The sequence below is a fragment of the Rhipicephalus microplus genome, chromosome 2 (genome assembly GCF_043290135.1).
Source record: "Rhipicephalus microplus isolate Deutch F79 chromosome 2, USDA_Rmic, whole genome shotgun sequence".
Taxonomy (NCBI): Eukaryota; Metazoa; Arthropoda; class Arachnida; order Ixodida; family Ixodidae; genus Rhipicephalus; species Rhipicephalus microplus.
This window is the reverse complement of record NC_134701.1, coordinates 24,467,837-24,492,872: the sequence shown is the minus strand read 5'-3', so window position 1 is coordinate 24,492,872 and position 25,036 is coordinate 24,467,837. Positions and strand designations below refer to the sequence as shown.

Here is a 25,036-nt window from a genome sequence, read left to right as displayed (position 1 = left end):
GGGTTCTTAAGCTTAGCGTTTTCTACTTTAAGCATTTTTACCTCTTCCCTTAGCGTCGCGTTTTCTCGCTTTATTTGCTCTAACAACTGTCTGATCTGTGTTATTTCATGTTCTAAGGCGGACTCCGCGCGTGTAGGTGTAACAGCAGTGCCAGAGACCGCGTCTGCAAAGCTCACCTGTGCCTGAGTTTCTACCGCTCCTCGGCTGGATTGCAATCTTGACGTTGCCCTGGATCTCGATCGGGTTCTCGATCGGGTTCTCGAACGGGTTCTGGACCGGGTCCTCGACCTTGGTCTGCGACCGGGCTGCTTCCGACTGTCCCCCTCGTATGGTCCCGGGGGTGAGCCTTCTGTGCGATGGCCTTCTGATCCCTGGGTGTTCTCGCTCGTTGCTTTGCCAGCTCGTTTGTTGTAGTCGTTGATGCCGTATGGTGTTTCGGCCTCCGCTTCTTCTCTTCTTCGTCGCTCCCAGCGTCTTCGCCGGACCAAATACGGTATCTTGTACTTTGCCTTGCAGCGTCTGTCTCCCGTAAAGTGAGCTTGCCCGCATAGCTGACATCTTGCTTCACACTGGTGTTCTTGCGGCGGGTTGGCCACGCCGCATCCTCTGCATATTTTTTCGTCTGGGTTGGGGCAAACGTCCGCCCTGTGTCCCAGCCTCCCACATTCGTAGCAAATGTCAATGTGTTTTCTGTATAGCGAGCACCGGACGATGAGCGCTCCGTATTTCACGTATCTCGGCACGTGAAGTCCGTCGAAGAGCACGATTACATTGTCTGTGTTGCCCATCCTCTTCGCGTGTAATATGCTTGGGTTTCTTGCTGTCACTAGGTTGTCTATAATATCTTCGGAACTTTCCTCTTGGGATATCCCTCTTATGAGTCCCTTAGATGTGTTTTCCGGCGCTGCTCTGTAGGCGCTGGCTTCGTGTTCTTGCTCTCCCACTCGGATCTTCGTGATGGCTCCGTACCGCCTGGCTCGCTCTTCGGACGGCGTGCTGACGACCACGATATTCTGCTTGTAGTTTATGCATATACTGTCTTCTTCTGCTGCTTCGCGACCGACGCCAGCGGCGTTTCTCAGGCAGCAGTATATGCGTGCCTGCCTGTGCTCCGAAACGCTGAGTCCTCCTCGTGGTCGCACGATCACTTTGTAGTCTTCTGCCGGTAGACGAGGAAGTCTGCTTGCATTAGCAATTTGTCGTATGGTTCGTTCACCTTTCCACTTGCTGTCCCCAGGCGCGCCCGTCGGCGCAGCAGCGTCTCTTAGATCGTGATGATCGCCGTCGCCAAGAGCCTTGACGCGCTCGGACCGAAGATCCGGTACTGCATCTATGCCGATGACGTCACGATATGGGCGACGGGCGGCAGTGACGGCGACATCGAGGCCGGACTGCAGGCAGCGATCGACGCCGTGGAGACCACGCTGAGAGACACGGGGCTGAAGTGCTCGCCACAGAAGTCCCAGTTATTGGTGCTCCCACCACCGGGAAGATGGAGAAAGCGGGCCGCGGAAGAAGCGGAACGCAACATAGTCGTCCGAGCCAGCGACGGCACGCCGGTCCCGCACGTCCAGAGCCTCCGAGTACTAGGCATGTACGTGGACGCCCACCGCACGAACGGGACGGCAGCCAACCACATAGTAACGAAGATCGGGATAGCGACGAGACTCGTCAAGAGGGTCACGTCGAGGTCCCGAGGAATCCGAGAAGCGAGCCTCCTGCGACTGCTGCAGGCCTTTGCAGTTAGCCACGCAGCATACGCGGGGGCCTTTCACAAGTGGACGGAAGCGGAGAGGAAGCGAATCGACGCGGCCATCCGCAAGGCGTATGCGGGTGCCATGGGCCTGCTCAACGGCACCAAGACGACGGCCTTGCTATCTCTGGGAGCGCACAACACGCTCTCGGAGATCGGCGAGGCCCAACGTACTGCTCAATTGACGCGCCTGGGCCGCACCGCGGTCGGCAGGCGGCTGCTGGAACGAGTGGGCCTGTCCTCCCCCGAGGAACAAGACCACGAAACGTCTCCACTCACGGAGTCAACCATGCGAAGACTGGTGGTGTATCCGCTGCCAAAGAACATGGGTCCCGGCGAAAGCGAGGGACGACGAGCGGCGCGAGCCAGGGCGCTGCTGCTGCAACATCAGAACGACGAGGGCGCCGTCTACGTGGACGTGGCCAAAGTCAAGAACAAGGACGCCTACGTGGCGGCGGCGGTCGCCGCAACGACGGGCAAGATCGTCACGTCATGCAGCGTGCGTACGCGGAGCGCGAGCCAGGCCGAGGAGATGGCGATAGCCTTGGCGACGCGCTCCCCGGGCGTGCGGACAATACTCAGTGACAGCAAGACGGCCATCCGTAGCTTCTCGCGCGGAGCCGTGTGCGGGGCGGCTGCTAGGGCGTTGGCAAGCGACGAGTCCAAGTCGAGGCTGACGCTAAAATGGTTCCCGGCTCACATGGGTAGGGACCTGATACCAGGATCTCCGAACCGCAACGAGGAGGCGGATGCCGCGGCCCGTGGTCTCGCCACGTGCCGGACCGCGGCCGCGCCCGCCTCCGAAGACACGACGGCGACCGAAGAAGAAGGCGAGGAGCAGCTGCTCGATTACGGCGACATCCTCGCGTGGTACAGGGAGCAACGGCGTGGCTTCCCGCCTCCGCACAGGGATCTTACCCGGTGGGAGGCGGTGAGGTTGCGCCAGCTCCAAACCGAGACTGTGCTGACCCCATCGCTAGCGCGACACGTGTGCCCCGAACTCTACGTGAGTGAAATGTGCAGTGTGTGCGCGAGCGCGAGAGCCACCCTGGCTCACATACTCTGGGGATGTGACGCAGACAGCGCGGACGGTCCGGTGTTACCGCCGCAAGTAGAACAGCGTGTGGGGTCTACGGACCCAGAAGACCAGCGAAGGGCCGTCCGGCAGCTCGAGGTCGCACTGGCGCTGCAAAGGCGAAAGGGGGACACCCCCAGTAACCCGAGCGGCGACGGGGCACGAAGGCCTTGAGGTCTAGGCCCGCGTGACATTAGGACTTCTAGTGTAACGTGAGATAGGGTGAACCCCACGCCCTGCGCGGCCGGAGGGAATCCCGCATGCTGGAACCCAATAAAGTTTATTCTCTCTCTCTCTCTTAGCATGGTTCTCTTCGGGCCTGAAATCCCTCCAGATGTTTTCGTGATGTTTCTTCTGCGGACTTCGCACCATCCGGCGTCGTTGGTAAAGTCCTCCGGTTGCATATCTTCTCCTTCCACGCTTACAACCTCCATCGTGGTGCTAGACGCGCCGTCGAGGCGTTCCGGGGTCGCCCCAGGCGTCCTCGTCGACGCGTTGGACCTAGCTCTCCCCGCCGCTGCGGCGGCAGACGCAATGTTTGATCTTCGTGGCGACTCAGAATTATCGGTGTCAGTGCCGAAAAAGCGGGCCCACCTTGCAATAGTTGGTATCCAGGTGTTCGGCTGAACTTCCTCCGTCGATTGGCGTAGAGACTTTAGCCAAGTTTTGCAATTTTTTAACAAAAATCATTTAAAAACTGCGGAGCCTACACAACGTGCGTCCGCACTCTGCGACTCCTAGCGTCCAACTCCGGTGCGACTCAAGAAAATTCTTATCAAAAGGCGAAATGAACGCTTCTCAGCTCATCCGTGCTGGCATATTTTCATCCCGACCAACCAGTGCGGTAGGAATGCGATGCATCACCGTCGGGTTTAGGTGCCGTCATTTCGCACCGAATAGGCAACGTCGATAAGCCCATCGCTTTCCATTCATGCACACTGACGCATGCGAAAAAAATTAGTCGCAGCTCGAGAAGGAAGCTCTGGCGCTGGTGTTCTGAGTCTCAAAGTTTCGTGACTACCTGTTGGGCCGCGAATTTGTGCTGGTGACGGACCACACATGGCATGCATAAACGAGTGAGACTTTCGATCTCACCATCCAACCCTGGCCACCAGAACAACGTCCGAGCCAGTTTTTTCATCCCCGATGCTCCGTGGTGTGACCGGTGTAACTCTGATAGCATGGGCTCCCGGGCCTTGCTGGGTATGGTAACTCGATGACACCAGTAGAGCAGACCTTCGGCGCTCGACAGTTCCAGTCTTCTGCAAAAATAAGGTTGGAGATGATTGTGACATGTTAAGAGGCGTTTCGGCCATCCATTACGTATGAAGTTTTGGACAATACAAAGATCTTTGTCCGCACTGGTAAGGGCCTTTAAAGCACCCACTGGCACGTACGTACTGTAAAGCTGCTCCGTAGACAGCACCTATTCTGGCAAGGTTTCGGAGTGAACAAGCTCTGGTGTCGGCACTGGCAAACGGCTAAGTGTGTCTGCATTGGCGTTCTGTCAAGCAATGCCGCATCGTCACGAGCCTATCAGTTGGCCAGAAACAGGGATGAAGTGCTCACGGCTTCACATTGATTACGCTGGGCCAATAGAGGGGCGCATGCTACTCATAGTCGTCGATTCACACACGAAGTGGATCGAGGCCCTCCCAGTCAGATCAGCAACTACCGAAGTCACAATTACACGGCTTCGCGAATTATTCGCGCGTTTTGGTTTGCCGCAAACTGTAGTGTCTGATAACGAGCCCCAGTTTGCAAGTCAGCAGTTTGCCCAGTTCATGACAGATATCAACATAACGCATCTACGCAGTGCCCCTTACCAGTCGCAATCGAATGGCCTTGCGGAACGCGCAGTTCGCACTATCAAGGACGGTCTAGTTGAACACTCGATGGTAAATGACCTCGAAGTTAAACTAGTACGAGTATTGTTAAGCTACCGACGCACACCTCTACCGTGTGGAAAGTCTCCTTCGGAACTGCTGCTTAATTATCAAGTGCGTTCACGCTTGGATGCTTGTGTGCCATCTTTATCTTGGAGTCATTCGCAGCCTTCCAGATTCCAGCCTGGAGACCCGATGTGGGTGCGCAACTTTGGACACGGAAGGCGGTGCTGCTCAGGCGTCATCAGAGGCTCTGAAGGTTCGCGCCTCGTGAAAGTCGACACACCAGAAGAGCCGACCCGGCGTCACTTAGACCAGATTCGTCCGCGAATGTCACCTGGGGCTCCAAAGACGGACACTTCTGAATCGGTACCGCCCAGCCGCGACAACGCGGAGCAGCAAGCGTCACCACGGGAGCAGCTATTAAGCCCGGTCACTCCAGCACGCATGAACACTGTTACCGTTCCTTTCGGCAACGCCACCAACATCTCTTCCAGCTGTGGCTGCTTCCACAACTCCTCAAGTCTTACAAACGTCTATTCGACTACGAAGGCCCGTGCAAAGACTCAATCTTTAAAATAAAGGGAGAAGTGATAAGAAGTGCAGTGTCAAAACGTGTTCAACGTCGTCCACTTGTGTTATGTCATAGGCAAGCCACCTATATATATACTTATTCGTCTGCAAAATAAAGCGCATTCTGCGTTGGTTCTCAGTCCGGCTCGGTCACTCTGGGCTAGTTATTACAGGGTTCAGGTCCAATACTATGACTGATATCTGTGACTTCATGAACAGTTGAGTCTGGTTTGTCACTTTAGAGAATACTTTGAGTAAGGACAATGTCCAGAAGTATTCCATACAGGGTTCAGTTCTAATATTATGACCGATATCTGTGACTTGATGAACAGTTGGGTGTCGTTTTAGAGAATACTTTGACTAAAGACAACGTCCGGAAGCCTTCCATACAGGGTTCAGTTCGGTCATCTGTGTCTTCATGAACAGTTGGGTGCCGTTTGTTGTTTTAGAGAATACTTTGACTAAATACAACGTCCAGAAGTCTTCCATACAGGGTTCAGTTCCAATATTATGACCGATACCTGTGATTTCATGAACAGTTGGGTGTGGTTTGTCGCTTTAGAGAATACTTTGAGTAAAAACAAGGTCGAGAGGTATTTTATACCGGGTTCAGTTCCAATATTATGACCGATATCTGTGACTTCATGAACAGTTGGGTGTGGTTTGTCACTTTAGAGAATACTTCGACTAAAGACAACGTTCAGAAGTCTTCCATACAGGGTTCAGTTCCAATAATATGACCAATATCGGTTACTTCATGACGAGTTGGGTGTCGTTTGTCATTTTAGAGAATACTTTGACTAAAGACAACGTCCAGAAGTCTTCCATACAGGGTTCAGTCCCAATATTATGACCAATATCTATAACTTCATGAACAGTTGGGTGCAGTTTGTCGCTTTAGAGAATACTTTGACTTAAGACAACGTCCAGAAGTCTTCCATACAGGGTTCAGTTGCAATATTATGACTGATATCTGTCACATCATGAAGTATCAGGCACAGTTCGTTGTATTAGAGCACATTTCAACTATGGAAAATGCCCGAAGGCATTCTACGCAGTATTTGGCTCCTATCTTATGACCAATATCTGTTGTATCAATAAGAACCAGGGGTGCTTTGTTGCATTAGAGGATATTTCGAACACACACATCAGCTGAAAGCCTGCTACTCTGGCCTCAATTGTAGAGCTATGACTGACTTAAATCTGTCAGATCATGAAGCTTCAGGCTTGATTATTAAGTTGAGTGCTATAAGACATGATGTGTAAATATACTGAAGGTTCCAGCATATTCAAGATATTGTTAATAAATTCGGTAGTGCAGGTATAGAAACCAGGTAATTTGTAAACCTGATCAGGAGGGCATCCGCCACCTCATTCACTGAAGAGAGGAGGGGGGGGGAGCTCAATGTCAACTTCATATATTAACATAATAGGGAGGGGGCGCTAAGTCAGCCCTTACATGGACTTATTAGGAAGGGGGGCACTGCGACAAACTGTTGCCCCCCCTCCTAAAGAGAACCCTGCACATGCCTATGATAGACGTACAGTATCCTAGACACGAATGTTCATTCGCGGGAGCGGCGCACGCACCGATGTTGATTTCTGGTGTCTACCGCAGTAGTTACTTTGGGCACTGGAATGTCAATTACTTCTGAAACAGTCTATACTGTGGTGGGTGAAGCACTATCAATTTTTTAGTGTGTTCTCATATCCTCCAAAACATACAAACCCGCTCAAGTGAAGAATGTGCCGTTCTGTGCTGAACTTGGACAGTTATAAGCCAAAAGATCAAGCAACATTGTGCATCGGCCTTGGACGCATGTCAGTGGTTGCGTGCCCTTTTCCTCCACAGGCGCGACTATACGCTTTTGACACGTAGGCGCGTGCAAGCCGTGCATACGCGTGCCGGTGGTTGGCACTTCGAGCCCGGCTTGATCCCTCGCGCCTCCTCATGTATGCCCCTCCGATGCCGACGCCGAGAGGCGCTTTCGACGCGTAGATGCGGGCATACGCGTGCCAGTGGTTGGCACTTAATGTAGCAACAGCAAGCCTAGAGGGTTCAGCGCCACGCCAGTAGAGGGAAAAAATCTGAGAAGAATCGAAGAAAAAGGTGCGCGCACGGAGGAGAGTGTCGCTACTTAAAGTATAGGGGCTTTAAAAAGATCTTGCCAGCAGAACTTCTTGCCAACCAGTCCTGCTCCAAGGGAGAGGATGACAGGTGCGGTGCTCGCTGTGAGGTCAAGTGTTTTCAAACAGGTGTCCGCATGGAGGCCGAAGCGCCGCTCAATGTGCCTTGTATAAACACTAGTGCCATATTCTAGTCCAGGTTAGTGTGAAACCTTATGGCCTGCAGAATGAGGAATCTACCATGGCAATCTGATAATTGAAGCTGAGATAAAACAATGAATAATAAATTCTGAGCTCTTAGGGCATGCAGTAAACATAAAGTGCACAGAATTTGGAAGCAGCAAATGGTACCGATGGTAGCTTTGGTAGTTGCAGTCCTGAGCATAACATCACAGGTCAGGGTTGGAAGTTAATCAAAGTTCAGTGGACACTAAGGACCCTAAGAAAAACCGAAGGTAAGACAGTGCCGGCTGAAATAGGCAGAGAAGGATTTCAACTCAGTAATGCGGAGCACAGTTAGCTTGGAAGAAGCGTTCAAAGAGAATGATTGGTAAGGTGGCTGGCTGAAGGCCATAACCCAAAAAAGTACGCACAAATAAGAGGAACCGAACATGATAGTTGACAACAAACTGCAGAGTACAAATGATATTGTGGTTGCTGACTGTATCGAAAATTTAGAACTTGCACTGGTTACTTCTTCGCAATGCAGCTGATGAGTGGCCGTTTGAATACTTAGTATGTAACGTGAGTGGATGGGTGAAAACTTAGAGCATGTTTTGACATCTGGCATAAAGGTGTGTGAATAGCAAATTTGTTAGATGAGAAGCAGATCACAAATACATGAGTTTAAAATCAAACGCATATCAAATAATCGAAACAGGGCAATGAATGATAAGGTATTGTTAGCGGCATTAATTTTTCATTACAATATAAAGCAAAATCAATACTATAACATTCACTTGCACTGCAGAATAAAACAAAAACAAAAGGAAGATTGCAGTTGACTGCAGGAAGAATTTGCACATGTTCAAAACATCAGAAAAACTCTTTATTCCCAGTTTTGTGTTCCTAGTCCTGTCTACTCCATAGTGTGAGACACGTGCACGAAGCATTCTGTTCAAGCAGACTAGTTTGCAGCTGAAACCAAGAACCTTGCCAATAAACCACTACAATAAGCTTGCAAAAGGTTTTTTTTGTCATTGAGAGCAAGATTTGGCAGTAGATACGGCATAAATACACACACATAAATCAGACAAACAAGCGTGGTTAATTTGCGACGTCGACTATGCACCACAGAACTCTGCTAGCCATGCTGTTGTAAACAACACTAAGTTCACCAATACTTCTAGCATACTTACAATACAGTGTAATGCTAATTTGCTGTAATTCCAGCAAGAAGCCAAACAAAAGAAAACGACAAATCTTTACACAGAAATTACGTGAGATGACTTTTATGAAGAGCATTCATTTATGTAAAGAGTACAGAAGGCCAGTGATGACAACGTTAAAACTCTACACGCTGGGAGCAAAACACAGAAAGCTCATGCAGCATTGGGTGAACATTGACAACAGCACAGCAGCTTTGTGCATGTAGTGTTGCATACATAAAGACGTGCTTTCGCGACAGTCATTTGTAGGTGCTTGCACACGAGGCCACATGTGATGTGCTAAAAATTTTGTAGTGCACTTGAAAGTGATGCTGAATGACGCTACCCAAAGGACTCGGCAAGATCAAGACCTTGTCACAAAATGCTGATGTCGTGTGAAATTGAATTTCCAGCTGATGAACCATCTATCCTCAAAGATATGTTGGCATTAATTCTGATGACAAAACTATTTTACACAAGCATACAAAGTATTGTGACCCATACTTATCTTTCCCCTCTCAATCCAGAAACTGGTATTTGTTACAAGGGGCCTTTCATATCACACATACCACGTGCATATTTCATTTCATCACAGTGGACAAATTGCTATTTGCATGTTGAGCAAAGGCAAAGCACATAATCGTGCACCAGTACACAAGAGAGATTTTCTAGATCAATGCAGGCATTGCGAGTGAGGTACAAACATAGCCAGAAGCATCAATGTGAATTACGGCTGTTTTCTTCCACACAGACGAAATGCCATGTACAACAAAAGCATGGTGGCAACAAAGGTCATGAATAGAACTGCGTTCCAAATATAGAACACATCTCACTTATGCAGCTTATTCAGCACTCCACACAGCAGGCGAACAATGCCTATAGTGTCAGTGGCAAAGGTGACATGCCACTGCATGTCACCTTTGCCACTGACAAAGCGTGATAACTATAGGTCCAAGAGTCCCTCCAGCACAAACTTGACTTTCCCTCTGCACTGTTAGAAATCAGCTGTGCATGGGCCACTTTAACAGCAATTAAACACGATGCACCATCTGCGTTACTGGCCGCTGTGCATAGGCTTTTGCTTGTCTTCCTGTCCCATCCCATCATATAAGTTCTGTGCTTCACACTGAAATGCATAGTCACTTTCTCTGACCATCTTTTTTCAAAGTAGCTATATTCGCAATGCCCGTGGACTATCATACCAGCAAGCGGATGTCAGGAGGACAATTCTGACCTGCCTAGATTAGTGGGCTCCTATCAGAGTGTGTGTCCCCCTCTTGTTCAACCACTTGGCGTTCATCTGCTACTCTGCCACCATTTGGGTGGCGCTAGAGTAAGAACACCTGCATTCTGTGACGAATTGCCGGCGTACATGTGACTGTTTCTGCAAACGTGTGATGGCAGGTCAAGTAAGCTATCCAATGTGGTTGAGTATTTATTGCACACTAGTTGACTAGCACAGGCATAATGCAAGATGGCCTATGTGATGTGGCACCCTTATCAGGAATCTATTCCAGTGCAAAAAAAAAACCTGAATAACTTCCAGTATATTTATTTCTTGGGTATTTAGCATTTATGCACACATTACAATTGCTCTATTGGCAGAAACATCACCAAGAGCGCTAGAGCTGAACAGGTGCTGACTAGCACCATGCCATTCGTAGGTTAGGACTCAAGCAGCACAAGGCATGATGAATCAGATCATGGAGAGGGAACATCTGGGCAGGTCAGTCGATCATGATCAGGAGAAACCCTCGAGGAGGGTAAGCAGACAGCAAACTAGCAGCTTTGGCAGTGTTGATATGATAACACATTGGCCAGAAAACTTGGCATGTTTCTGCATCAGTGAACAAACTGGGTCCTCCAGGACACGAAAAACCCGATTCATTGCGACTAGATGCAAAGTTTTCATGAAAATGCATCAAGTTGCACTTTCTATGATAGTCCCTGCATACGAAGTATTAATGAGAACAGACGATGATGCCAAGGAAAGTACAAGGAATGGTATTAGAGGCAATTGTAATGTGATTGTAAAGAAAGAAGGTTTTTCACATTTACATTGCAATTACTTCTGATGACATCCCCACACCTTTTTTGGCATCATTGTCTATTAAGTTGCATTATTATTGTGTCTAACAAAGAAAACGAGCCTTTAAATTTACACTTCTTTCATCCTGCGTACACGTATCAGGTTCTCAAGGTACTGTGTCGCCACATAGGTTAGATAAATGTTATTGTCTAACCTTTCAGTCAAAACTCCCCCTGTTTTACTTGTGCATAACATTCTTGTCTCATCAGTGTCTTTGTAGTGTACGAATCCTGCAACATGGTATGCAGGGAAGTCGCGCGAGGTCATGACGTCTGCTTCTGTGACTGAGCAGTATCACATTCGCAATGATTTATACCTTGCTCAGAAAGAGAACAAAGAAGTTTCAGTCATTCGAGAATCCACCACCATCGTGGGGCTCTATGCCATCCTTCACCTGTTGTGTGTTGCTTTCATAGCCAGCAGTGCACTCCTTGTTGTTGTATCTGGTTGATAGGTGGCTACACACTGCATGCAATTTCTTTGTTGATGGTTTTGAGAGCAAGATGGTCTTTGACCTCAGATGTTTCTCTAATTGTGACTATTATGAGTGACACAGAGAGGTTGAATTATTTTCACAGATAAAATTCTTCATGTTGATTTTAGCAGTAAGATTGAAAGAAGTCATGTTGAATGCATCTTGACAACGAGAATTTTTTACTACACATCGAAGGCTGTGAAAGCATCAACCATGACAGCCACAATAAACTTTAGCTGCTCCCAAGCGGCAAGTTACACTATGTGCCATTGTGCGTGAATGTTTTTTACGCTCATAAGACACTTTGTACTGCATAACGCATAACACTCTTGAAAGAGATAAGAATAAAAGCCCAATTTCTTGTGCATTGAATGTAGTGCATTTGATTGCTGATATCATAAGGACCTGAATTGACACATACCGCCAAAACGCTTGAGCTCAACCAGCCAAAGAGTTAGAGATGTGAAACGTGCAACCACAGCCACAATCTATGCTAACCTGTTAACTTCATCTGTACTGCACCGGTACCTTCTGAATGGCAGTGTTGGTTCAACAAATTTTCACAGCATAAAATTCTTCAATGTTGCAAAAGGCATGCGTGTGCATTCTTTTCCAAATTCATGTTAACAGGTACTGATGTAACACGTGACATCAGATAGACATCAACTGTACACAGCTGCAGTGTGAGCTTAACTGTGACACAAGCATGGGATGCTGAATGCTAGCGTTCCACTGAAGAAGTAACTCCCCGTTCCTGCGTAAGAACAGCGTAACATGTTTGGAAGCCATCATCACAATAAACATGCAAAAAAAATGAAAATAAAAAGTATTCAGATCCCACGTATTTTGGGAGCCAACATTATGTGAAGCATGTGAATGGAAGGTGGCTGTGTTGTAATTTCTTTATTGAGTGATACATTATGAAATGGCACTCAAGATATGTACGATTACACACACAGACATAAGTTAAACAGTTGCATATAATTTATATAACCAGTTGTTTACAGTTTCGTAGCGATGCCAACAGCAACATGAACATCAGCAACATTAAAAGCAGTAAGCAGGTACGAAACGCTGGTGCTCACGAGGATGGTTGTCCTGGACTCAGCTACGCAAACCAACTTCAGCGGATGGTGCCTGCCTACAATTGACATTAACCTGACGTGACAGAAATATGGTAAGAGTTATTTATCGCCACGGGCATTTGTTTCAGTTTAGCTGTATTTGGTTTAGGCCCACAAAGACTGTCAGCAATGCTTGGTGCAGATAGCGCTTTAGTGCTAGAGAAGCTTCACGATCATAGGAGATCATCCTGCTAAGAGTTTGCCCGAGACAACATTCAAGATTGTTTCAGAGATTGCACGACCACCATTGATAAGACTGGAAAGTTGGCGTGTGATTCATAAAACAAGGCGCATCCAAACGACAATCAGTTGATCGACAACTGACGCTCCATTCGCTGCTAGCAATGCCAGTGTGTACCGCTGTAATCCGACTTTCTGTTTACCGGCCACAACTTCGGCTAGATAAAGCTTATCTAGGACATGCAGTCTGCTGCCTTCGTCAACGTTATGACCACTTGACAATATGCAATATTTGTAGAATTAAAAAGCCAGTACTGTAACCCCAATCGATGTTTTACGAACATTTGGGTCTATTTGTAAAGTAGTTTCGAAACCTGGCATGGCTCCACGGTTGAGTACTTGATTGCCCCGCAGAATGCTGGGGTTCGATTCCTGCTCAAACCCGGACATTTTTTCTTTACATTCACTGGGTCAATGGGGCTGATGTCAGCTTTTTCTTAACACCTACGCATTAAAATTGCCCTTGTGTGTGAGTGAGTGAATGAGGTCCTTTTATTGGGTCCAGCGAAATGCGATAAATCGTGCAGCTGGCTAATTCTACGACGGGACCGGCAGCTGCAGCCTGTCAGCGCGATGTGTGTCCTCGCCGTTTCTGGGTAGATGTAAACTGTCTATCATTTGTGGCACATACCCACCCACGGGTGTGTGCCATACATCTGGAAGAAAGATTTTGAAGACGTATGTAGCGGGACTGTGATATATTGATGTCATGACCAGCAAGTGATATTAATAAGATCATCTTACCCTTCCATACTAATTTTCGTTTACCCCAAGTTAATAGGGTGATCACGAGAGCACCCAGACAAAGGTGGCTACAAAGATGGATAACCAGACGATAGCAGCTACATACATAGATAGCTACATACATGATTACGTAGACAGACGCTAAAAGTGCCTGCACTACACGAAAAAATCATTGAAAATAAAAAGGTATGACCTTACTTTTAGGGTGTGCAGCAACAAGTGTGCTACTCCCTAGTGGCCTATAACTGTGGCACATCCTTCAGGCAGGCTCAGTACATACTACCTTGGAGTGCCATTCAGTTTATATGTCAATTCTAGTTCAAAGCAGTTTTCGATATGAACGTAGAGGATTTAGTAAAGCACCGTTGATGCACGGTAAAGGGGGACAAAATATGACTTTTCGCACCACGGCAAACAATTAGATGGTGAGAATTTAACACTGTTCATGATGTGGGCAAGTATTTCTTTCCGGTACTTATTTCAATGCACCTCATGAATCCATTTGGCGAAAGTGGCACGAGGCGTGCGTCCGCACATTCTCTATGCTAGCAGATGGGCTGACTCTCCTCCGGGCGCCATCCTGAATCCCACAGTGTGTCAACTGAAGTTCGTGGGCATTGCGAATATTCAGTTTGACCATAGTACTACTGATACTGTACCTGTCCAGGCTTAGTATTATTATCACGCTTTATGAATTAGCATTACCTACTGCTGCAGAAATTGTGGTCATTCATAACATCTATCCACTGTTTGAAAAGTGCCTTATACCAGTGTATGTTATTTACCAGCCACACGAACCCTAAGAAATTTTTGCCGCTTTCATATTCATGTGCTTGCCCCTGAATGAGGCTCTTGGAGATTTATGAAGGTGCTTTAATCAAGGTGTTGCATTGAGGGACCTTCCAAGTTTGACAATTTCATTGTCATTTTGTCAATGTCATTTTGTCAATTGTCATTGACAATTTCATTTCACAATTTCATTGTCAATTGCTTTGTCAGGCAAATGACAAAAGCAGAACCTTTAAGGCATGTATCCGCTAAACTTTGGAAAGCACTAAAAAAACCTGTGCTAATACTGTCATGCCAATTCTCTGCTAGATAAGATTAAGAAATCACAACAAACAAAACATAAAAACCCTTGGCATCACGTGAGAATAGTGGAAGAAGCTCGAACGCCAAGCAAAACTACATTGCTTACACAGTTCATCAAAAGTTTTTGATAAAATTTTCACCAATTTCTTTCGGTGTACTCCATTGTGCACAATGGCACAGCCGACAGTGATAAACAAAACATTGGCAATGACCTATTCCTATGGTGTTCCTTTCAGAACCACCCCAAAAATTATCAGAGTTATATTAAAAAGAATTTATTCGATGTTGCATAACACCTCTCTATACAAAGATGTCACCTGAGTCAGTCAATGCACCATTCTTTTTAAGCTGTGCCAAAACAATACCTCAATATTTCACCTTAGGAAAGTCATTGAGGACATCTAGCAGTTCTGAGAATAACAGCCAGGATTGTTCTGCTGCTAACAAGCATGACTGCACATCGGCAACAAACTACAGAGCAATATACAAACCCCTTTAGAGCAGACAGCCATGTAACAGACAAATGAGTATAAAAGACACCAGTGGGACTGCACTGAAATATTCAATTCAATTCAATACAGCCTTATTTCAGGTGTGCCCTGAGAAGACAGAGGTCAAAGGCCTTAATCGCCTGACTAAGGCCTCTGCCCTCCGGAGTTCGGAGCAGGTATACAATACAAAAAGGAAAACAGTAACGCTGAAAACCGCACATATACAAAAAATGAATTATGTACAAAATGGAGTGGTAATGAGATGCTACGACAGTGGTGATTACTACAGTGTTACAGAAATACAATGCTACAAAGCCCTGTTACAGAAAATGTTACAAAAACGTAGAATACATATGAGTTTACTGCAAATGAATCACTAGCAACTTGTATAGTATATAAACAGTTAATCACCAACTTCAGAGGTAATGAAATGTGTCTTCAATATATGTTTTTTTTTTTTTTGCAGAATCAGTCTAGCAGACAATGCCTCTGTATTTGTCCAGGAAATGTGCAATTTGGTAATTCAATGTCTGCTTTCCATAATTCATTCTCACTTTAGGCAATCGACTCTAAATATTTCTGATCTGTCTGTTTCAGTATAATTGTTCTCTTTAAGGGCATTTTTATTGTGCATATACTGCATTATTCGAATAAGTAGATCTGGTTGGGCTTTATTATGCTGTACTTTATGAACAATTCTCATGTAAGTCGCGTATGTCTCCTATATAATTTTGAAATATACACAGTACCTTTTTTTTTTGTAAAACTAGCAGCCTATCGTAATTGGTGTCTGTAGTTGTTCTCTAAACTAGAGCGCAGTATGTCAGTAGTGAATACACTAATGAGTAGTAAAGTTGTCTTTTTAGCCACAGTGGTATAAAAAACCAACTCTCTAAATGCAACCTATGGTTTCAGCTACCGTAATTACTCGAATCTAATGCGCACCTTTTTTCCGGTTAAGTGAGTTCATAAATCGCATGCGCGTTAAAATCGAGGGCGAAAAAAATGAATACGATCATTCTATTGCCATCGGCATTTCCAAAATGACCGCCCCCTACGTGCTTCGGCACGGAGGAAGGAAATGTAAGGAGAGGCCCTGAGGTGACTCGTTGTGAAGCCGCGATGAAGCCGGAAGTGGGCCATATTGACTGGGCAAATTCTTCTCTCTTGTTTACATATGGAAGCGAAGCAGAAGGCGCGACTCTCTCTCTGTCTCAAAAAGCACGTGGCCTGCGCGCCGCGTGCGCTGGTGCTATCCGAAACCAACGGAACGGATTTCAACACGCTGTCTTGCCGTGATACGGTTGACGTATCACGGCAAGACAGCATGCCATTAGGCTGCACATTAGGCTTTTTTTTTATTTGATGTGTTCTTTGTGAAAATAAAGATGATATTTCCGACATTGTCGCGCGATGAACCAGGCACCGAAATTTGTACAGCTTTTTTCAGATCACTTTTTCCCCCTTTTGCGCTTCTCTTTAGCCTTTATGAAATTTTCGGTCAGACTGTAGGCTAGACACAATAATGAAAAAAGAAAAAATAGAATTCCCTGCAATAAACCCTTAGGTCCGTATTATGCCAGTAAAATCGGCGTCACGGTGGAGCTTGTGTGCGTGGCAGCCCGTTGAGTTTGCGCCGGCCTCTTTGTTTTCGCCCCTCTTTTGTCCGACGCGCACTGGTTCCTACGGATATACCAAAGGCCATGATTTCATTAGGACAAAAGTAGCGAAGACCACCCGAAAGTGCGTGGGAACATGTCTCCAGCGTGATTCACGCGCACTAGTAGCTATTGAGACCAGAGACCAGGATTGCGTTAGCGCAAAAGGTGGGAAAGTTAGCCGAAGGAATGCGTGAGAAAAGGTCAACATCACTTGGTCAGCATCGTTCGAACGGCTTTGTCAGCTTCTGAATGCACAAGCACGCGCATCTAGTGAGGTGTACCTGGTTACGTTGTGCAGGTGCGTGTAGACATTTAAACGAGTTTTGCTACAATACAGACAATATTGCGGAAAGCGAGACAATATTGCGAAGAGGGAGCATCTTAAGCGAAGCAGAACAGGAACTTTAATGCGTAGAAGCATGTGGTAACTGTACAGGAACATGAAAAGCAAGATTAGATTACAGTCTTAATAAGGACCTGTGTACCGCAAATGCATCGTCCGTTGTCATAAGAAGCAACACTGTATAACCGTCACTAACCTGCCAGGCATTCATTGAACGAATTCTTCAGCACAGTCGTTATATTCTATGATGGCTTTTCAGCATAATTTTGACGGACGCTGCAAATTCGGAGTACGTATACGCGCGCTCGTTCTATGGTATCTAGTTCAGACACCTGGTTACAACCACCACCGGAGGTAAATCGCATAGCTAACAATGCGGCACAAAGAATGGATGCTGTCCAACACCTGCAGTACGCCACGGTTAGGTGCGAGACCCATGAAAACGCGCACACCGCCGCTGGACAGCCTGAACAGTGCTGCACCGCACTACATCAACAATAACAAAACGTCGCCATTGTGCCTTAGTAAATATGGCTGCGTGTGACGTAATTTTTGCCACATTTTTTACGCCATGCGCTGGCTGCGCATGCCCTCTCTTTACCTTTCCTTCTTCCGTGTGCTTCGGCATGGGCCGCATGGCGCGTCGGCCATTTCTGCCTGTGTGTAAAAGCGGCACCACGATGCTGCTTTTAAAAGAAAAGTCATCGCGTGTGCCGGAACAGGCGGAAATCGGGCCGCACCGCGGTCGTTCGGAGTTCCCGAAACGTGCGTGCGGGACTGACGGAAACAAAAGCCGAAGATTGTCGACAGCAAAGATTCACGCAAAGGCTTCAGTGAACCACAGCAGGGCCGGTTTCCGCAAATTGAAGAGCTGCTCGCCGAGTATGTGCTTGAGCAGCGAGCGACACAGCGGCCCGTGAAGACAGAACTGCTCTAAGTGCGGGCTATGCAGTTAGCTTTAGAAAAAGGGCTAAGGCGGAGCCAGTTCAAAGCGAGCAGGTGCTGGCTAACTAACTTTATGAAGAGGAAAGGCTTTTCCCTTCGAAAAGCAACGGGCATGGGCCAAAACTTGCCTGAGGAGTACGAAGAAAAGCTTCACAGTTTTCAGAGGTTCGTCCTAAACTTGCAGCACAACAACGCCTACCCGCTTGTACAAATCGAGAATGCCGATCAGACGCCTCTTTACTTCGACATGCCTGGCACAGCAACCGTCGAGAAGAACGGGGCGAAGCAAGTTCGCATGCTGACATCGGGCCTCGGTAAAACAAGAGTGACGGCAATGCTCCATTGCACGTCAGATAGGCACAAGCTTCCCCTGTACCTCATATATAAATGAAAGACGCTCCCGAAAGGAGTTGTTTTCCCGAGTAGCGTGATCGTGCGGGCCAACGAAAAAAATGAGTGCGCGTTGCAATCAATGTCTTACTTTTTTTTTTTCGTCGTGAAAACCGAGTGCGCATTACAATCGAGGGCGCGGTAGAATCGAGTAAATACGGTATGTCTGCTGTCAAGTGTGAAATGTGCATATATTCCATGTCATGTTTTCTGTTCCTTTGTTCCTGTAATTTTTGTGGATCCATATTTAATTACTGTGTTACCTACATTCCACTTATTTGGTGGTGGAAATAATATGTACTGAGTCATATTTGCATTTAACTGTAACTTATTATGATGCAGCCACATAGCTAATTCTTCTAGATAGGAGTTTGTCAGTATTTTCAACAGGTTCATGTCTTTTGCAATAAAAAATACGCTGGTGTCATCTCCATACATTATGATGTCTTGTTTAATACCTATACCCGCTATATCATTAATATACAGCAGGAATAAAGTTGGCCCGAGTATCGGGTCCTGTGGTACTCCGGTTGTGACATTTATACGGCTGGATGAAAAGTTATTTATTGCTGTAAATTGGCATTGATGACGTAAATAATCTGTCATGAGTTCTAATGAAATGCCGCTTATCTTATAGTGTTGAAGCTTCAACAACAGCACTTCGTGATGGACAGAATCAAAGGCCTTTTGTAGTCAATTGCTTCAATAATTTTTTTATTTTACATGAAGCAATGCCTGCTCTGTGGACTTTTCTTTTAAAAATCCATACTGGTAGTTAGATATGATGTTGTATTTGCGTAGAAATTTTGTCAGTTTCTCGTTTGTATTGTGCACGATGGCACAATGGGTTGATAAAAAAATGCATGCGTGGTACCCTGCTTATAAAAGACACCTCATGTCAAAGACAAGAATTGCTCCCAAGCGCATGTCTATTATAAAAGGATACAAAACATTATTTAACTTTGTCTTTCTGTAAACTCCTTCAACATGTTGTGGCCAATTATTAAATGCATTTATTAATTAGACACGAATATACATCCTGTCTTCAGACAAATCTTTATAGAATGCTTTTTTTGGAGTATCTAAGCCATCAACAATCCGCGACTTTGCATCCATTGCTAATAGGTCGGGTACAAGCTATTACCTAGGAGACTTTAAAGCTAAATCTTGCCTGTGATGCAAAAGTAATTTCAGGCCTAAAAACCTTAAAATTAACACATTTTATCGTTGGATAACTTTAGCAGCACACATTATTGCATGCCTTATTAACTATACACAGTTTTTATACAGTTAGTAAGGTACAGATAGTCACTTATCGAAACAATTTTTGTGAAGCACCATGACGAAGCATGGCAGGCTCTACTCATCTATACTCTTGAGTTAATTGACCAACCAGTTCAGATTAGACTTTTCACAGATGATTAAAATATAATGAAATAAAGATGCTACTAATCCCCTCCATAGCACGAACCTCCATGACATATATACATTGCCGGAACTCAGCTAAAACATGTCTGCCTGGCCATGTGCCCCAATATACACACCAGGTGCTTTCAAGCTTGCAGTACATCAAATAAAAGACGCAAACACACATTCTTTACATGGTGCACCAATACTAAACCTAATTTTAGAAAACAAACCAACAAAATTCAGTCAGGTTTATTTATCCTAAATATTATTCCTCTGATTCGTGCATTGAATCTTTCAGGTCGGAAGCACTGCGGCAGTAGCAGCAGCAGCAAAAAAACGAGTTATTTTTTTTTTGCTGCTCAAAGCATCACAATGCAATGTACTTAATCAACAACTTCGTGATCCTCTCAGACATCTCTGGCTTCTAAGTCATATTCCAAGCAAGTTTACAAGTCTAACAGCGATTAGCGATATCGCTCGCAGTCCATGCCTCCTGATCACACACACCCAGTTCGATGCACTTTCTTTTTGTGTGCACAAAACACAACCGATTCCAGAGGCCCATCAACAATAACAGCTACAGCTCATTGATTGCATGTGATCCCTGTTAGGAGAATAATTCCAGTATGCTGATTAACTATCTTCATTGCAAAAATAAACAAACCTCCTAGTGAGAAGAGGCTTGTCTTCACCTCTTTAAGGACAGTGCAGGGGGGGGGGGGGGGTGTCATACTGTTCGTGCTTTTGCATTGATAAAATATGTTTTCGATACTCGATTCTCATTATATTGTTAAGTAATGATTGCTTGGTTCAGCAGAAAATAAAGTACAGCTATTTGCCAGGAAAAAAAATGATGTTAATAAAGGGAAAAAACTTGTGAAAGCATAGTGCGAACACGTGAGTGCCATTACAGATTTGATTTTGCATTTTGCAAAAGATAAGATAGGACACATTTTGTAAAAAAATCTGTGAAATTGGCATTTTACTGATATCCAATAGACCAAAGAAGACACAGTCTGGTGCAATCATGAGCTAGATTTCTTTTTTTTTGAATAACTTGTGGCGGTTTAGTCGTTGTTAAGAACAAAGTTTTTCTGGAGGCCCTGGCACAACTTTTTAAAACCTACTTCTGACAAAATGTTTTGAATATTTAAATGATGAATTCCTTTGAAACTGGAGCCAGAGACTGCATACTGCAGTGGACTTGCAGTCCAGCCATTAAAAACGCTGAAGAAAAATCTTCCAAGCAAACGTTGCCATAGTTTCTTACGCTCATAGTTACACCTGCAGACTGAAAAAGAATGCATGAAACAGTAACATTGGTGTTACACAGTCAGTTGTGATCATAATCGAGCCCGATTAGTGATCTGCCCTCTGTTCCTTCCCGTCTTCATTGATTTTGCACTACCAAGCTCTGGATTAAATTTCTCCATTATGACTGTCTCCTTCAAGCCAAGCTGTGCAAGAGAACCAATCGAGATGAGACATTTGAACACGATAAGGCTTAACCACGATCAGCAGTCCGTCATGTGGCACTAGTGTAACATGTATACTGGCCTCAATTTTTCAGCTCCAAACAAGTTACTAATGAGTCAGAGCAAGAAGAGTGGGTTACACGGGACCAGGGTCCCATCCCATGTTAATAAAATTGAAAGTGTGAAAAGCGGCTCAGCAACTCCAGCACATCTGTAGTACGCCACAGTCAGCTCGCTGGTAAAAGGTCACTGTGGCAGACGCATGAAGTAAAGGCTGCATGAGCACAGTAATAATGTACAGTGATGTATGAAACACCTACACTGTTCCAAAAAAAAAAACATTATGCAGCTGTGTACACTGTGTGCACAAATTAATATTGTCAAGCAGACAAAATGCTTCTCTCTGATCAGAAAACGATGCCTTGTTGACATCATTTTTAAGCTTTCATTGTTTTGTTCATCTGGTATACATAGGGGTGGATTGAAGAATGATGCCAGATTGCTGCCTTAGCCATGGTTGAAAACGAGAAGTAAAACAGGCATGGTCGCCACTATCGTCAAAGACCTGCAGCACTTATAAGTGATGGCAGCGCAGGACAGGCCAAATCAGGGCACTTGTATCACATGTATCGTTTTTGCTCAAGCCATACATATCAATGACAAATTAGTCTTCCCATGATGTTTAACACCTTTTCAAAACGAGTATTGTAACTTTAATTAATTATGCACTATGCAATTTGAAAGCTCTTTTGAACCACCCATTCGGACATCTTTCGTGTTCAAGGCCTGCAGAAAAAGTGCACAGAAGTGACGCCTCTCATCTTTGCGTTCGAAACAAGCAACCGAATTAGCTACAGCTAAACGACAATAAAACGAATACTGTCTCAAACTATTGTTTATAGTATAGTAATTGAAGGATAATCTTGCCAATAAAACACTGTTATGATTGTAAAAACTTTGGGATTAAGAAAGCAATAATTTTGTGTCAGATGAACATTGCTATAACGAAGTTTCACATTATTTAATTTTAAAACAAACAGAAAAGCTCACAATAAGCAAGAAAGATGCCATGTTGCTCACTCTGTGTTTTGTGTAACGTCAACGTTCATCGTGAGATAACTGCCACCACTCGCCTGTATTGATTTCTAATGCTGTAAATGATTTCACCAGTGAACGTAGTCAGGCTGATGATGATGATGATGAAATGGTTCCACAGTAGTTCTATGATCGCAATGTGCTATGATATTACTACATGGTTCTCTAATGTAACAACTAAAAGTTATTTAAAAGTAAAAAAAAAAAGAACATTACAGTCTTCAAAGTTATTGAGTAAGTTGAAGGCGTGTTAACACTAGAGCGACACGACACTGATTTGAGCCCGATGAAGACACGAGGCAGACGCAGACCATAGGCCGACGAGTTGCCCACCGACGAAGTCGCCAGTCCCCACTAGGCTGCTGCCGACGAAGACGCCTCAAAAGACAGCATGTCGTCGTAGTGTAACATGATGATAGACTGAAAACACTAGCAAAATGCATCCGCATACCTGTCCTTGGAGTGTCTGCAGGAAATCTGCAGCTGAGCGAAAATTTGATCCATGTCTTTGCTTCAAACGACTACAAAAGGGGCAATCTTGAGTGAGATAACAATGCTCTCTCAGAGGCTTCCGCAGTGTCTGAATAGGTGTCTAGTGCACCCCAAGGAAGTCTACAATGAACGAGCAGAGAGCATGGCTGAAAATGAGATGCAGGTGTGCAAGTTTAGTGCCTCCAAGGTGACTACAGAATTCGCCAACGAAAGACTGCGAGCAAGACAAGGCACGCGTAGAGTTTTCACAAGTTTTCGGGAGACCATCGGTGGACTGTTTGTGTCTTTGCAGTGTACATAGGACGACGACAAGACAAAAGACACTCCCAAGACATTCAGCACACCGAATTCGGTGTTGTGTCTCTCTAGCCTAAACGCACCTTAACAAGCTGAAATACTTCTCTGTTGCAGTAAATTTTTTCTTGTCTGTGTTTCTTACACATAGCTCTGCCATCTCTAGCAGCAGGTGAGAGCACATGACATCACACTTGTGGCTCTGCCACTCAACTGCACTCACAATAGTTGGAATTGTCCGCACAGGCCGAATGACTGTGCACACAGATTCCAGTTGCTCCTTTTTCAATTGGTTCCGCTAAGTACAAGCAACTGATAAATAAACCGAGATGCTTTTTTTGCTTGGCATTTTAACAACACTAAGCAATCAAATTGGAACAGCCCAAAAGACGAAGCATTAAGAAAGACTTGACAACATGAGTGCCGACTTTCTTTGTGCTCAGTCTTTTGTGTAGTTTCAATATGGACACAAACCAACTCTTGCTTTTGAAACACTAAGCCCATCATCTAAGCCCAAAAGACGAAGCATTAAGAAAGACTTTACAAACATGAGTGCCGACTTCCTTTCTTTTGTGTAGTTCCAATATGGACACACACCAACTCTCGCTTTTGCAACACTAAGCACATCATCTAATTAACAGGCACAATCTATAAACAAGGCAGTCATGACTGCTTGGTGCAACAGTACCATTTCAGACACTGGGCGCACAAATATAGACTCAACTGTACCTTCATGCTACATCTTTGTACTAGGTCAGCCACACGAATAGCTCGTGCAAGCGATTTTTCCCCTCCATGCTCTAAGAATAAGTCAACTCCAGCAATCCTTCCTTTTGCATACCTCTCAAATTTGCAAATTAACCTACACTGGAAACACGGTTCTTAGCAAAATATGTTCCACTGTTCCCTCTCATTTGTGGCAGCACCTTCAGCTATATCGATCACGGGCAAGCTATGAAATGTCCTTTGCAAGTGTAAGCGCAAACACTAAGATTGTGTCGATGCAGTCAACAGGGTGCTTTGCTGGCTGATGTCTGGCCACAGTGTGCATCCCAGCAGACAACAAGGCGAGCTGGCTGTCCTCCGAAGCTGGCAGTGGCCACTGGAGGGCGTGAACCTTGTTTCCAGCTTGACCGAAATGACGGCCGCAGCCTACCACCGGCGGTCGCATCCGTTTTGGGCGGGAAGCGGCCATACAGGTAGGTCAGCGCCTGTGAGTGTACAATAAAGGTATCGATTTCTATTGACAATGTCAATTTCAATCTTATGCCAGCTAGACACTAACTTTGGTTGCGCACGCTTCACTTAAGCTATCGTTTCCATAACAAAACTAAAATTCCACAGCCGTCATAATATCTGCCGTAAAGACAGGCCATCACTAGCGGCGTTGGCCCAACGAATGCAAAAGATAAAAAAATCAGGATCCCATCATGAATGAAACCAAATCATTGTGTGTTGCAGTCAAGTATTTTACCACACAGCCATGCCAGGTCTTGAAACTGCTTTGGGAAAAGACATTATGCAGGCGTAATATTGGTGTGATGTCAAGCAGTTACACTGCTGGCTAGTTTCATGGCAACGGCATAAACAATGCATGTCAACATTACATGATACAGGTGTAATGCTTGAAAATTTGGTTGAAGAGCACTGAAAGACAGACTAGAAGAACCATACAGGATAACTGAAGTTTTATTAATCAGAAAAACTGTATATGAAGTAGAGACATGGTTACTCGTGCATGCATAACACAGCAGGGTGCAACAAAAAGAACATTCATATCAGGATTAGCAGATTGTTCTGCATTTGATGTCCTTTATCGGATATTACAAGCATTAAAAGATAAGAAATGTGCAATGGAAGTCGGGCACAGTCATCAGACAAGACACTGCAAGCCA

The 25,036-nt window shown here is 45.4% G+C and overlaps 1 protein-coding gene across 5 annotated transcripts in view; it reads right to left on the bottom strand.

The window, feature by feature from the left end:
• LOC119169173 (transmembrane protein 117) overlaps positions 1-25,036 on the bottom strand; it is a 261,084-nt gene that overhangs the window by 6,387 nt on the left and 229,661 nt on the right. For 3 of the 5 annotated variants that reach the window (XM_075886304.1, XM_037420282.2, XM_075886302.1), the window contains one exon: positions 8,441-24,352. In XM_075886304.1, the coding sequence (XP_075742419.1) occupies positions 24,149-24,352 (204 nt within the window). In that variant the 3' untranslated portion in view covers positions 8,441-24,148. Of the gene's footprint in view, positions 1-3,923; positions 4,091-8,440; positions 24,353-25,036 lie in introns of those variants that run through there. The other 2 variants (XM_075886300.1, XM_075886306.1) reach the window with 2 other exon arrangements.